At 48.5% G+C, this 13,896-nt stretch overlaps 1 protein-coding gene across 1 annotated transcript; it reads left to right on the top strand.

Annotated features, from left to right (window-relative positions):
- Positions 1–1,047: 1,047 nt before the first annotated feature.
- On the top strand, positions 1,048–12,036 carry LOC147257935 (calpain-2 catalytic subunit-like). The gene is made up of 21 exons (XM_086210337.1): positions 1,048–1,476; positions 1,719–1,788; positions 2,075–2,193; positions 2,968–3,101; positions 4,494–4,662; positions 5,508–5,588; positions 5,698–5,783; positions 6,390–6,464; positions 6,607–6,767; positions 6,886–7,149; positions 7,808–7,845; positions 7,982–8,193; positions 8,296–8,332; positions 9,322–9,387; positions 9,470–9,527; positions 9,722–9,786; positions 10,609–10,677; positions 11,006–11,084; positions 11,265–11,381; positions 11,752–11,810; positions 11,895–12,036. Exons 1-21 carry the CDS (start codon positions 1,237–1,239, stop codon positions 11,916–11,918), a joined length of 2,223 nt encoding a protein of 740 aa, XP_086066463.1. The 5' UTR covers positions 1,048–1,236; the 3' UTR covers positions 11,919–12,036.
- Positions 12,037–13,896: the final 1,860 nt, after the last annotated feature.

The following is a 13,896-nucleotide window of genomic DNA, read 5'->3' as shown; positions in this document are numbered from 1 at the left end:
TACCGGTAAACACAAACAGGAAGTTGAGACGCGAAACGAAGGAAGCCAAACCTGAAGTGGGAAACATCTGGAGAAAAAAAAATAAAGGGGGGGGGGGGGTTCTGCAGGAGCAGGGGGCAAAACTGTATCCAGTATTCTTGCCACACGGTGTCACTGCAGCTCGTCCTCTGCTATCAGGCCCATCAGGACTGACAGACATGGTGCTCAGGTCATGTGACTGCAGGTTCAGGACCACCCAAAGAGGACGGAAGCCCCAGAGCAGAAACTCAGGCTCTTATTTTGATGAGAACTGAAGCAGTTAGAGATGCAGATGCAGATCTATGGAACAACAGGTGAACCCCGGGCCTGGAAGATTCTGTTACATCACAATGTGTGTCAGTGTACATGAATCACGGCTGTGATTGGAAGTCAGCCTGATGGAGCGAACATCGGGACGCCGCTGCGTGGTCTTCGCCTGCTGTACAGCGACGTCACATACGGCGAGGGCGCCTGACATCATCTCAGCAGATCACCTCCAGAGCAAATCAAACCTGGGCTGCAGGTCCGCCTGATTGCAACATGGAAGTTTCCCACCACACCTTTAATTTGTTTAATTTGATTAATTTGTTTTAGCCAGGAACCCAATCAGCGGTTTGATAACTGCCGAACAAGAGCGGCGACGAGTATCCGCAGCCACACCTGGGGATTTGTTTGCTTTAGATTGCCAGAAGTTACACAAAGCAGCGATACTGGCATGTTGGAGAAAAAAAAAGAAGCTTTAGTTGGATCAACTGGTAACGTTGGAGAGAATTGTGCTGAGTCTGGACAGGCGTCAGATCAGCTGACTCAAGGACGATAGCGTGATGGGAGCGTTGATGTGGGAACCTGCGGTCGGCCTGCTGCGCTTATCGGCCTGTTTGCTCACAGCAGCCGATATCACCTGCCTCACCTGGACCAAGGCACCGCCCCCTCACACCTAACCAGCTGACCATCTGACTCACGCATCCAACAGTACTAAAGCATGGGCACACACACACGCGCGCGCACACACACTCACCGGCAGGTTTCCCAGGGGTTCTCGTCCGTCTCTTGAGAGGTTCAGCATCTCCAGGTGACTGAAGACTTTCCAGATATTCAGTAGATTTGAGGTCGATTCCCAACAAACTCTCCGCCGCTTAAACTCTCAAGACTCGTTTTTTTTGCTTTGTTTTTTGCAAACGCTACGACAAGTTTGGGCAGATCCTCCCGTGGCCGAACATGACGAGCAGTGCAGCAGAGCTGGCCAGACAGAAGGCCAAGGAGGGCGAAGGCGCTCGCGGCCCGGCCAACGCTCTCCCCTTCAACCGGCAGGACTTTCAGAGCCTGCGAGGCGAGTGCCTGAAGAACCGATCTCTCTTCTGTGACCCGACATTTCCGGCAAGTTGGGACTCTCTGGGATACAAAGAGCTGGGACCTCACTCCCCTAAGACCATCGGAGTAGAGTGGAAAAGACCCGGGGTGAGCAGAGCCAATGAGGGCGAAGGGTTTGTCTCCCTGTCCAACTGATTCGTCAATGTGGAGGAAAACAAAACAAATGTCCCGTTGTGATGCTCAAAGTCACAGTTACCCAAAAGTCGTTAGTTTACAACGACAGAGGTGCTTACAGCGGGCTCTCTAGTCTCCTCTCACAAAACGAATGACTCTCAAACTTGATGTCAGCAGTGACAGCTGTCAATCACCTGTCTTTTCCATCCCATCAGGAGCTGTGTTCAGATCCTCGGTTCATTGCTGACGGAGCCACCAGGACGGACATCTGTCAGGGAGAACTGGGTGAGAAAACACACACACACACACACTCACACTCACACACACACACACACACACACACACACACACACACACACCTTGATGGACATCAGCTTGGCTGACATCTTCCTCTCCCCCGCTTCCACGGCCGCGTCTAGAGGGGAGGCCAGGACCAAGCCGGCCCTCTCAACCAGCTTGCTCGGCCTCTTCCTGTCCCTCTCACAGCTCAACGCATGTAATAGTAATAAATGTCCACACACAAACACACCTGAGACAACGGTCTCATCGTGTAACCTCCCGTTTTTACCAGGTGACTGTTGGCTGCTGGCTGCCATCGCCTCCCTGACCCTTGACCCTCAGATTCTGAGCCGCGTGGTTCCGTCAGGACAGAGCTTCAGCTTGCAGTACGCCGGCATCTTCCACTTCCAGGTCACAGGTCTACTTCCATCTAATAACATCAAATGTTGGGGCTCATAAAACCAACGATGATAAAAACCAAACTTTTCTGGCGATGATGGAATGTCTTTGTTGCTGAAATATTACATTCGCGTGTAGGGAAGTCCTCCTTCGTTCGTGTCCTCCCATCACGGCTGCGTTTTTGTGGCAGCTCTAAACAGTAAACTCTGCTTTGTTGAGGAGTTTGTCAAGTGCCTCCGACTAGCTGACTTGATAAAATGTAGCCTTAAACTGGCTAACTGGGTGTAAAGTACTAGTACTGGTACTAGTACTACTAGATCATTTGATATAAAATAGCTTTAAACTAACAAACTGGAGGTAAAATAAGCAAATGAAAACAGTCGTGCATCAACAACTCTGATGTAATCCAGGCAGTTGGTCAAGGTTTCTTCCGTCTGAGTGGCACCGATGTTCGGCGCAGTCACTTCTGTGGGAAATGTCAGCGCTCTCTGAGAACGCCATTGTTCTCCACAAGAACTTGTGATGGAAACTATGTAGCCCACCTCCACAGGAAGTGACATCTCCAGAGATTATTTATGTAGCTGCAGTCATGCCCCGGTTCATGTGCCCGATATTCTGAGGTATGCCAGTCACTGATGATGATGTGTTCAGGTGCAGCAGGAGTGTCTGGGATCAGTTCATGACTTGACGTTCACATCCTGCAGGGACGTTGTCATTTCATAGCTTTAAAAAACCTGAACAGACGTTCCTCCAGAGGAAGTGACCTCGTGCTTTGTGTTGTTCCAGCTGTGGCAGTATGGCGAGTGGGTGGATGTGGTCGTGGACGATCGGCTGCCCGTCAGAAATGGGCAGCTGATCTTTGTCCACTCGGCCGAGGGCGGAGAGTTCTGGAGCGCCCTGCTGGAGAAGGCCTACGCCAAGTAAACGCCGACTCATTAACAGACACAAAAACAACAACAACAAAAAATCAGCAGACGCACAGTTTTGATTGACAAACTACAAAATCACTTGTCATCCTAACGTTTGACGAAGTTCAGTTCACTGAGTTCCGGCGTTTAAATGCTTTTCCTCATTTTGCTGAAGACCCCCTGGAGAACCCTCCAGAGCCGCCCCCCCCCCCCCCCGCACCAGTTAATCAGCCTATTATTCTTTTAAAGGAAGTGAAGGTAACATTAAAGGTCAAACAAAACCAAGAGAAACCCACTTCCTGTTGTCTGAGATGGAAGTTTTTGTTTTTGGTTTTTTTTCCACCTGCAGACTGACATGTTTAAGCTAAAAAGGCAACTAGCTAACGCCGATGTTGCTAATGGCGCTAACTTCACAGGTTTGCTCGGGCAGCAAACGCTATCCTCCAACGTCCTTTGAGGGCAACATTTTTACTTCTTGCGCGATGCGGGCAGCGAGCAGCGACCTTCTGCTGCAAACGTGGATGTAGATTTGAGCTGCTGGCCGAGTGTTAGCTCCTTAGCTCTCCTTGTGGCCACAAGTTGAACAGAACTCTCCATTTGGACCGAGAAAGAACTTTCACTCCCATCCAAAGTTGGACTTTAAAGCTCTGAACAGAGGTGAAAGTTCAGCTGAATGTAAAATATCAAAGAGGCTGGGTTTAAAAACGAAAGAGAAAGTTTGCTCGGTAAACAGTCGACCAGCCCGGAAAACAAACTGAGGAGTGTTAATCTGAGCAGCCTGCAAACGGCTTGATGATGATAACGATCACTTAGAAATGACTCACGGGGGCTCTTTACTGATCTCAGACATTCAAAACATCAGGGGTTCTCAAAGTGAGATCCAGTGATCCCTGAGGGGTCTCCTTAGGGGTCCTCAGCAAAAACTGGAGTGGCTGAACTTCACTCGTGGGAAGTGAATTTGTCATAAACAAATTACATTCGTAATAATTCACTGGCATGATGATTACATCCTAGCTTTAAAATATGTTTAAAAGAACAACAAACCAAAAAGTACTTGACGTTGATCATTTATTGACTTAAAAATCAAATTTGAGATGTGAAAAAAAAATTCATTTTACTGCTTGTATGCGTGTACAAACAAGCTCCGTGTTTGTTTCTGTCGAGTGTCGTGTGTGTGTGTGTGTGTGTGTGTGCGTGCGCGTGCATGTGTGGTCTCCTATGTTGTCGCCTCAGATGTGACCTGCCTCAGTGACCTGCCTCAGTGACCCCGACGACGACCTCTGCAGCCTTTCAGCTTCATTTGATGTGTCTCAGGAGAATGCCTGTCTCTTCCTGCGTCGAACCTCCTCTCGAGAAGCAGAGAGACAGAAATCTGAGGAGTGACGTGTGCAATCATCTGTGCAGGGTGAACGGCTCCTACGAAGCTCTGAACGGAGGCACGAGCATCGAGGGCTTCGAGGATTTCACTGGAGGGATCTCAGAGAGCTACGAGCTGAAGGACGCTCCGCCCTTCCTGTTCAACATCATGAGGAAGGCCCTGAAGCTTGGCTCGCTGCTCGGATGCTCCATTAACGTAAACGCTTAAACACACGAAGGCCTGAGTCGCTCCTCTGTCAGCAGAGGCGCTTTTCACAGCAGCTGTCTTCACGTGACGTAGCAGGTTAACACGGGCGTGATTAGCAACAGCAGTCACTGGCTACCTGCTGGAGCATTTTTAACTTGGTTCATTGCACTTGTGTCCTTGACGTTTCAAAATGGCTGCTGTGGAAAAAGTTGGTTTCCACAATGCAGCACTCAAATCATCACTCTCTCAGCTGACAGCGGAGTTAAAGGGAGCCAAGCGTTGACCGCCTCCATCCAAAAAACAAGCACCATTATGTTCATTATAAGCTTCCCCAAAGAGTTCAGCTGAAAGACCCATGTGGAACGGCTGTTGCCAACCCAGCCCATTAGCATCTGAGTGGTCGGTGAAACTCCCTAACGACCACCCCTGAAACTCCCTGACACCGCACAACGACTGTCGTTTGGGGAGGCCAGGTGAGTCTCGGGAGGGTCGTTTCCACCACAATAGCACTGACCACTCCCACATAGGTTTATAAGCTGGAGCTTCCACACTCTTCACTAGAACTGAAGAAGCCTCTCGGATGAGAGGTGAAACGTCTTCAAGATAAACTTACGTCCAGTTGACCAGATTTTACTTGGCTTCGATCTACGATGACCTGGATGAATGAGAACCTACACAGACATTATGTTCATTGGCTTAGCATCAGCTTCATTTACCCTCTGATTAGCTTATTAGACTTCTACTCTCAGCAAAATTTGCTCATTTAGCTTCTTAGGCCATGAGCTTTTAATGTAGCTTCTATTTTTCACTTTGCTGTTGGGGTTCTCTGACTTGTTTTTTGTTTGTTTTTTTAGAAATTCAACCCTAATATGACGAAGCCCACCAGTCAGATGCTAGTGAGAGGTCACGCTTACTCCATCACTGCAGCAGAGAAGGTGAGTCTTTCTGGGCCATAACTCCAGCGGGCGGAGTCTTCATCCCTGCGCGCGCGTGCACCACCAGAGGCTGCTGGACGACTTGCTGACTGCAGGTTTTGTGGCGCAGGTGCATCACTGCGGCTCTGTGGTGGAGCTGCTGCGCATCAGGAACCCCTGGGGTGAGGTGGAATGGTGCGGCGCCTGGAGTGACCAGTGAGTCGAGCCATCGCATCTCCTCGCCTCACACGATGTTGCTCACCTTCTCATCAATCACCTGCTCACTTTTCAGAGAATTTGGTTCTGTGGATGAACTGAAACAATTAAAAAAAACAAAACACGACGTGAATCCGATTCTCTCAGAAACAGAAGCAACAGTTACACAGCCATAATATTCTGAGGCAACAAGGCCCTCCGAACACCCACCTCACAGCGGGAATGCTGCTCTGACATAGCGCCCCCAACCGGCAGCAGGAGATATGACACATTACATCACCTCTTGGGCAGGAGATGTTGGCCCTAAAGTCTTTTTTTCGTAAAGTTTTTCTCACAAGTAGTAAAAATTGGTTCACAATTTGGGGTGGGGGGAGATTGTTTCCCTAATCAGGTGGTGTTGATGTCCACCTGCTCCGCCTCCATCACTCATTCAGGACGCCTTCGCAGCAGGGGCACCATCAGTGACAGCAGATTCAATATGATTCTCTTCCTCTGAACCAGTGAGACCAGTTGGCTGCTCCACAACTGAAAGGACCAGAAACACAACCAATATTCATCCTTCAGTTTTCTTCCAGTGTTTCCAGTATATGACGTTCTCTCTGCCAGGTCCAAGGAGTGGGACGGAGTTCAGCCGGAGGAGAGGAAGAAACTGGACCACGTTGCTGAAGATGGAGAGTTCTGGTGGGTTGTGACTCTTCCACGCGGATGAGGTTCACTAACCTTGTTGTGTCCATGTGGCTGGTCTCTGTTATATCCAGGAAGCTTGTTCTAAGTACTTTGTATCCCGTTTGCTAGTTTCTAATGTGTCGTCGTCTGGGTACAGGATGTCCTATTCTGACTTCCTGCGTCAATTTTCCCGCGTTGACATCTGTAACCTGACGCCCAACGCGCTTACCAGCAAGGAGGTCGGCACCTGGAAATATGCCGGGTTCGACGGCATGTGGAGGGTTGGTTCCACCGCCGGAGGCTGCAGGAAATTCGGTGGTGAGCTGTTCTATCATTCCATTCATGTCTTTGTCTTCCTCGCTACACACTTCTCTACGCTCTGCTTCACTTTTACGTTTCGAAGGGATCACGAGTATCTCTTCCTCTGTCTTTGCAGCCACCTTCTGCTCCAACCCTCAGTTCTTCATCCGCATGGACAACGTGGACGACGACCCTCACGATGGAGAGGACGGCTGCACCGTCCTGATTGGTTTGATGCAGAAAGATGTTCGCAGGGAGCAACGCTCCGGGCAAGTTCTCGACCCCATCGGATTTGAAATCTATCAGGTACGAACATGCAAACACAGTCGGCTACGAGGAGGCGGGAACTTTCACCTTTCTGCTTTTGTTGCCAAGTTCTTTCCCAGCAGCATTTTTCTGTGTTTCTGAACCACAGACTTTTAGGTTTCATCGGCATTTAAACACAGAACCCGTGCCACAAATTAACAAGTAACTTGTATTTTTAGTCTTAGAACACATTTTTCCATTTTTTTCCCCCCTTTTTGACACTGAAGTAATTAAAGTCATTAAATACTTATATGAATGTCATTTTGGTTAAAGTTATAAATGCTTTTCACACCTGATAGAAAAAAATGTCAATAAAAATGTATTTCTTTTTATTGAAGAGTCACGTTTAACAGTCACATCAGTGTTTGTGCGGCACGCGTGTGTGTTTGTGTGTTGTACCTGCTGCATTAAGGAACCTTTCAAGTGTCGAGAGTTGAAATGTCTGATACAGCATTGCTGATTTGACCTTCAGAGGAATCATAAGAGGGAATTTCAAATGAAAGGAATGATTTTGCGTGATTTTTTTGGTACAAAAGGAACAAAATATTACTCAAAATTGAAGAGAAAACTATAGTTTTGACCTGATGAGATGCATGTCAACCGCGCCTCCCTGCTCGCCAGTCAAGCTGTGGAGACCTGAGAGATTTTTCAGACACCAGTGAGCCTCTAGAATCCCAGGAGGCCCCCGACTCCGCCGAATGAACACGTTTAGCCTTTGTTCCAAAGCTACAATGTTTGACGTGGTACTGAAGGTTTCTCTGTGTTTTGCTTCCTCCAGGTCCCTGACGAGGTGAGTTCAGGGGACGTTCCCCTCCTGTACAAACTGACTTCATGCAATGAATTTAAATGTTGCAGCAGCTCACAACCACAGCTGGTTCAGAGTCTGACTCCAGTCAGCTGACGCTTGAACCCTCCTCTGTGGTCAGTATAAGGGGCGGAGAGATGTCCACCTGGGCCCGGATGTCTTACTGAGGGTGGCCCCTGTGGCTGGCACTAACGAGTTCATCCAGGTGCGGGAGGTGTGTAAGCGATTTAAACTGCCGCCTGGAGAGTACGTCATCATCCCCTCCACTTTTGAGCCGCACTGCAAAGGAAGCTTCTTCCTGAGGGTGTTCACTGAGAAACATGCCATGACCAGGTACCCCGCACTGGAACAACGCCCCCTTTTACTGGTCAGACTGGTGGCAAAAAAGAGCACGTAAGTCTTCTGTCTGTCTGATCTTCTCTCTGCTGGTTCCAGTCCGATGGAGGAGGACGTGCAGGCCAACATCAGCGAGGTTGGTGCTGCTCGTCTCTTCACATCACAAGCTAGGGAGCAGAACCTCAAATTGGAGAAGCACAGATCTTGAAATGATGACAGATATTGCATCACCCTGATATTTCTAGAATGATTCGGTTTTGAATGTCAGTCGTTTTAATGCCCTCCGTGTCAAAGATGCAACTGCCAGCATACGCGGTCGCTATCCAGTGAGTAACAAGATGTCTTCATTGATTTATTTGTGATATTCATTTGGCTAAATTTGCTCTGTTCCATCTCGTACAGCAACCAACAAAATACTAAGGCAGGTCCCAGCACACGCCGGCCCCTCTCCCCACACCAGCTTCTTGTTCAAGATAGAAAACTTTGGTCTTTTAAAAAGAATTATTAAAACAGTTCAGCTGCTGAAATGCCAGGTATGGTTCTCAGGCTGGCGAGGTATGAGATCAATTTACTGCAAACTCATCAAGATAATAAATGGGTGGGAACATGAGTGAGCGAGCGAGCGCTGGTCTGTCTGGTCTTGTAATACCACTGTGGTCCACAAGAGGCAACAGCCAGTCCAAGTAGTTCGTTTGTATTTATAAGGAACGTCTCCACAAGAAGACCCGAACCAGTTCTAGTGCCAGCGTGGTGTCCTGCAGCTTTCCCAGTTCGCACTCATCACTTCTGAGGGACGTGTTAGCAGATATCAATGTGAGTGTTGGTCATTCAGGCAAAAGAGGAAAAAGATGAAGCCATTTGGAATATCAACATTTCCCTCAGGCTGATTATAAAACAAAGGAAAAAAATACGCACAACTGAAATTACAATATGGGAACTTTACATCCACCGGGAAAAAAAACTACGTCCACGGGCCATTTCCAGAAATGTTCATAAATCTGTAACAACGTGTGATGAGAGAGCAAATTTCCTCTCCAGAGGTCATAAATACCACAAGTTGTCATATTGACACCTCAAAAGATGAACCCCGGTGGCGGCAAACGTGTGAGATGTTTGTCCTTGCAGGCCGACGTTGCACAGAAGGACGTGGATCCTCGCTTCAAACGGTTCTTCCTCCAGATCGCTGGAAAGGTAACAAAAGCTCTTAGCAGCATTTCTGCTAAATGCTTTGTTTCCTGCACCAGACTGAAGGTTTCATTTGATTCTTTGTCAGGACTCTGAAGTTTCGGCCTCTGAGCTCCAACAGGTTTTGGACAAAGTGGTTTCTCAGAGTAAGAGCACCTCTCATGCTTAGACGGACGCGTTTGGAACGTTTCACTGACTGCAACTCTTTGGTAAAAGCTGTTTTAATGTGAACTGGAGGGACTTCTCATCTTCCCACTCATTGCTTTTTTTTGTGCTGTCTGAATATTTTGATCTGCATTTGGATGAAATTCACGGAAGCTGTTGGTTGTGTGTTTTAAAGAGTCGGGCATTAAAACGGATGGTTTCAGTCTGCAGACCTGCCGCAACATGGTCAGCCTGATGGACGTATCCTTCTACAGCTCAGGTTTCTCTGTTGGGAGCAGCAACTGCAGTGACAGTCTGAACATCATGTAGACGTCCGTCAGTTCTCCTCTGAGCGCCGCACTTCTGGTGACTCACAGTGTTGATGCGGCTGAACTAAAAATCCCACCGGCATCTAGTGCTGCCTTCAGGTGCTAGAAGCTAGCTGGGGATTGTCACAATGGTACAGGATGTTTATGTGCGGAAGATAAGAGCACTGGTCTCCGATGCAGCGGAATGCTAGCTGTTAGCCGTTAGCATGTTAACATGTACACAGCTGTTGTGGTTCCAGATAGTCATCACAGTCGCTAGAACCGTCTTCTCAGCGCAGGTTCAAGCATGCGTCATTCTGGTTTTCATGTTAGCTTGTTAGCAGCAACCTCACACTCACGTGACGTCAGCTGAGGCCAAGCTGCCTTGGGGTCAACCGGACAGGTCGGACATATTGTTGATCTTTGGGGGCTGTTTCCTTGCAACCATAATTTGTCCGTGAACTGAACACAGTGAGCTGAACTACAAACCCTCGCCACATGTGGAAGGTCAGCGTGTTCTCACCTTGCAAGTCCAGTGAGGCTTAGTTGAACCTTAGAGTCGTCTGGTGGGACGAAGCGGACGACTGCTGGAAGTCCGTGCCAGGAGGGAGACAGCCAGTGTACCAGAGGGTTAAAAATACGATATGCTGCCCCCTGTAGTTTGATCTTAAAATATGAATGAGTTTGACTCATAGCACCTTTAAATTCGAACTTATACTAGAAGTTTGGTTTATCATTGAGGTCAAGTTTGTTTGGACCTTTGACCGTCTCTCAGATGGACAGCAGCGCTACACTGGGTCTGGTGGAGTTCCACACCCTGTGGATGAAGATCCAAAAATATCTGGTGAGAACAAACATTACTGACATTTTATTGTTAGCGGACGCCGTCCTGAACCTGTAGATCTTAACGTCGGTACTGAGCCGTGAGACCAGGACAGGTTAAATAGTCTGAAACGCTGGGGGCTTATCATGTCTCTTGTTTTCAACATTTACATCTGTAATATTAGCAGTGGTTAACCTCTCCAGGGTGACCCGCCTCCCCCCGAGGTCAGCTGGGAGAGTCTCCAGCCCCCTGAGCAGGACGAGCGGTGGAGGATGGATGGAGCTTAGTAACAGCTGATACTCTCCATTAACTCACAAACCAATGTAGGAACATTATCATCTTGTTGCAGGAGATCTTCATGCGTCAAGACGCAGATGGTTCCGGTACCATAAGCAGTCACGAGATGCGGGCGGCGCTGGCTGAGGCTGGTAGGAATCGCTCACCGCAGAACTTCTTCTTCTGATCAAATGTCCGTTATTAACTCTCAGTGACCTCCAGGAGGTTCCAGGGATTTAGGAAGCCTGGAGGGAAGGTTTGGCGTCGACAGCGTCTCTCACCGCCGTGAAAGCAGGAAACAGCTCCACCTACTGATCCTTGTCTGTGCGCAGGTTTCAAGGTGAACAGCAACTTGCTCCAGGAGATCGTCGATCGCTACGCCAACCAGTACTACGCCATCGATTTCGACAGCTTCGTCGGCTGCCTGATCCGCCTGGAGATGCTCTTCAGTGAGTCCCGACACAGAAAATGACCCAAAACGCATCAGAGTCCCGTGTTCGTCTGCTGGTCCTGGAGCAGTTTGTTGATGAATCAAACAGTCAGGAACCTGAAATTCAAGGCGCGACTCTGCTTATCAGTTTATTGTTCATGGTGTGACGAGTTATTTATGGATTTATAGAAATGATTGTAAAAGCGGGGGGTCACAAGTTGGTAGTCAAGATGATAACACGCCTGATAAACATCAGGGCGTGTGGTTCCACTCACGCCGTCCAAGTTTCAAGTCAAACCAGCGAGGTTTGTTGGAGACTGTTGACACTGAACACTCAGAACCTGCTCTGATTGGTCTTTGTTGTTGCCTTTTGTTCCTTCTCTCCTCAGGGATGTTCCACACCCTGGACACCAAGAACCAGGGGAAGATCCAGCTGGATCTGCAGCAGGTAAAACAGCTGGTCTGACTGGTGCTTAACCAGTAACTCTAACCAGATGGTGCGTGTAACTTCTCTCCTCCTATCATCCTGCAGTGGCTCTGCCTCGCCATCAACTAACAACCGCCTGCTCCAGATGCATGCTGGGAGATTTCTGCTGGTCGTTTGATTTAAACCAGCTGCATGAATCTTTAGCATCAGGGCGCTAAAGAACTCGCAGAACCTCCAATAAAACTCCCAGCTGCCAAATAAACCAGTTTGCCTGTTTGTTTTCATCCAGCACTTTAAGTTTGGAACCTGGTGAATGGGTTGGTATTCATGTGCGTCTCTTGAAACCGTCTCTGTCCGGGCTGAGAGGCGTTCAGGGCGCGTTGAGCTCTGCTGAGCAGAAACGTCCTCATTTATAGTCCAGTGGTGGGACGTTTGAAAATGTCAAAGATGAATCAGGCGATGACCTCCGACAGGAATGCCATAGAGAGCAATTTACAACTCTGGGGGGGAAAAAAAAAAAATTGTGGCAAAACAGGCGGCGGCATTGATTTAGTTTGAGGAAACGTTTCCATTTCATGCCTAAAGGGCAGCCGGCCAAAAAAACCAGGGGACTGAAACACAACCCGTCTCCATTATAAAACAATAAAACAATGAGAAAACGCAGAGTCAGAGGGTGCGTCCAGGCAAACACAGGGCCAACACATTCAGCGTTGTGCCAGCAGAAGCTTTGCCAGCCCCGGGGAGCAGAGAGGAAAACCTCCGTGTGTTTGAGACGCTTTTAACTCAAGCTTCAGTTCCATCCTCTAACTTCCAACAAAGCTTTTGTCAGCGTTTCAGCTGCTTTTAACATTCCTGTTGCATTTAAAAAAAAAAAAAAAAAAAAAAGCTTGACTTGATGTGAGGTGGTCATCGTCTCAACTCGTACTTGAAGCTCTCCAAAACAAGAGCGAAGAAGCGACTCGTGTCTCCAGGGTGTAGACGTGTGCTGCCTGCAGGCGTCCACCTGAGGAGCAGGTTTCTGTGCTGGAATGTGAAGTGAAGAAGGCAGAGCTGGAGAAGATGGAGACCAGAGGTCAGCAGATGATCCAGGAGAGACGACTGAAGGTTCAGGAACTCCGACACTTGGCGGACCTCAGAGAGGAAGATGCAGGCAGAGAGGCAGAAGAAGGTCTCAGGGTCTTCACTGCCCTGAAAGACGCTGTTGAGAGAAGCCTGAACGAGTTCCTGGAGACCATCGAAGAGAAGTGGAGAACAGCAAAGAACCAGGCTGAAGACGCCATCAAGGAGCTGCAACAGGAAATCTCTGATCTGAAGGAGAGAAGCTTTAAGCTGGAGCAGCTCTGAAGACCCCCTCCACATCCCCCAGACCTTTCCGGCCCCGAAAGCTGCTCCACCTACCAAGGCCTGGACAAAGGTCCAGGTCCTTCAGCTGAAGGAGACCCTCCATGAGGACATGAAGCAGCTGTTTGATGGTGAGGAGGGTCCAGCAGCATGAGGTGGACGTGAGCCTTGATCCGAGTCCAGCTCATCCTAACCTCATCCTGTCCAATGACGGGAAACAGGTCCAGAAGAAACTTCCTCTCTGCTCCGTTACTGGCTGTTTCTTCACTGACAAACTCCTCCCATACTTCTGTCTTGAAGGGAACGATGGAGGTACAAACTCCACCCTGAAGATCGCCTGTCCTGTCAATCAAACTGCTTGAATTGGTTCCGATCAGTAATTCATTTATGTTTTGTGGTACCAACAACATTCACACACTTTTTCAATAGACTGTTCAGTTTTCGACCCTCTGTGTGTTAACGTATAGCTGAGAAGCTAACAGTCGCACGCTAATCAGAGACGTGAAGGTGGGAAACGTTCACGCTAACAAACCCGATTCCCGTCTTGTTGGATGGAATTTGTATTTTCACCTTCAACTTTTGTAGTCGCAAAGTTGTAAGTTGTTTCCTAAACGTCTTCAGCACTGCCGGGTGATGCAGGGAATACTTCCAGGAAGCTATGCAGGAAGTTGGTCACCACAAACCTTTCAGAATAAAATGCGGGATGGAAATGGAAAAGCTTGTTTAAGAACCTGTTGATTTACGGAGATGCGTGAAGGCCGACGAG

The sequence above is a fragment of the Aulostomus chinensis genome, chromosome 8 (assembly GCF_037954235.1).
Source record: "Aulostomus chinensis isolate RoL2024-O1b breed Wild chromosome 8, RoL_Achi_v1.0, whole genome shotgun sequence".
Lineage (NCBI taxonomy): Eukaryota > Metazoa > Chordata > Actinopteri > Syngnathiformes > Aulostomidae > Aulostomus > Aulostomus chinensis.
Note: the sequence above shows the minus strand (reverse complement) of the source record. Positions and strands in the feature narration are given on the sequence as shown.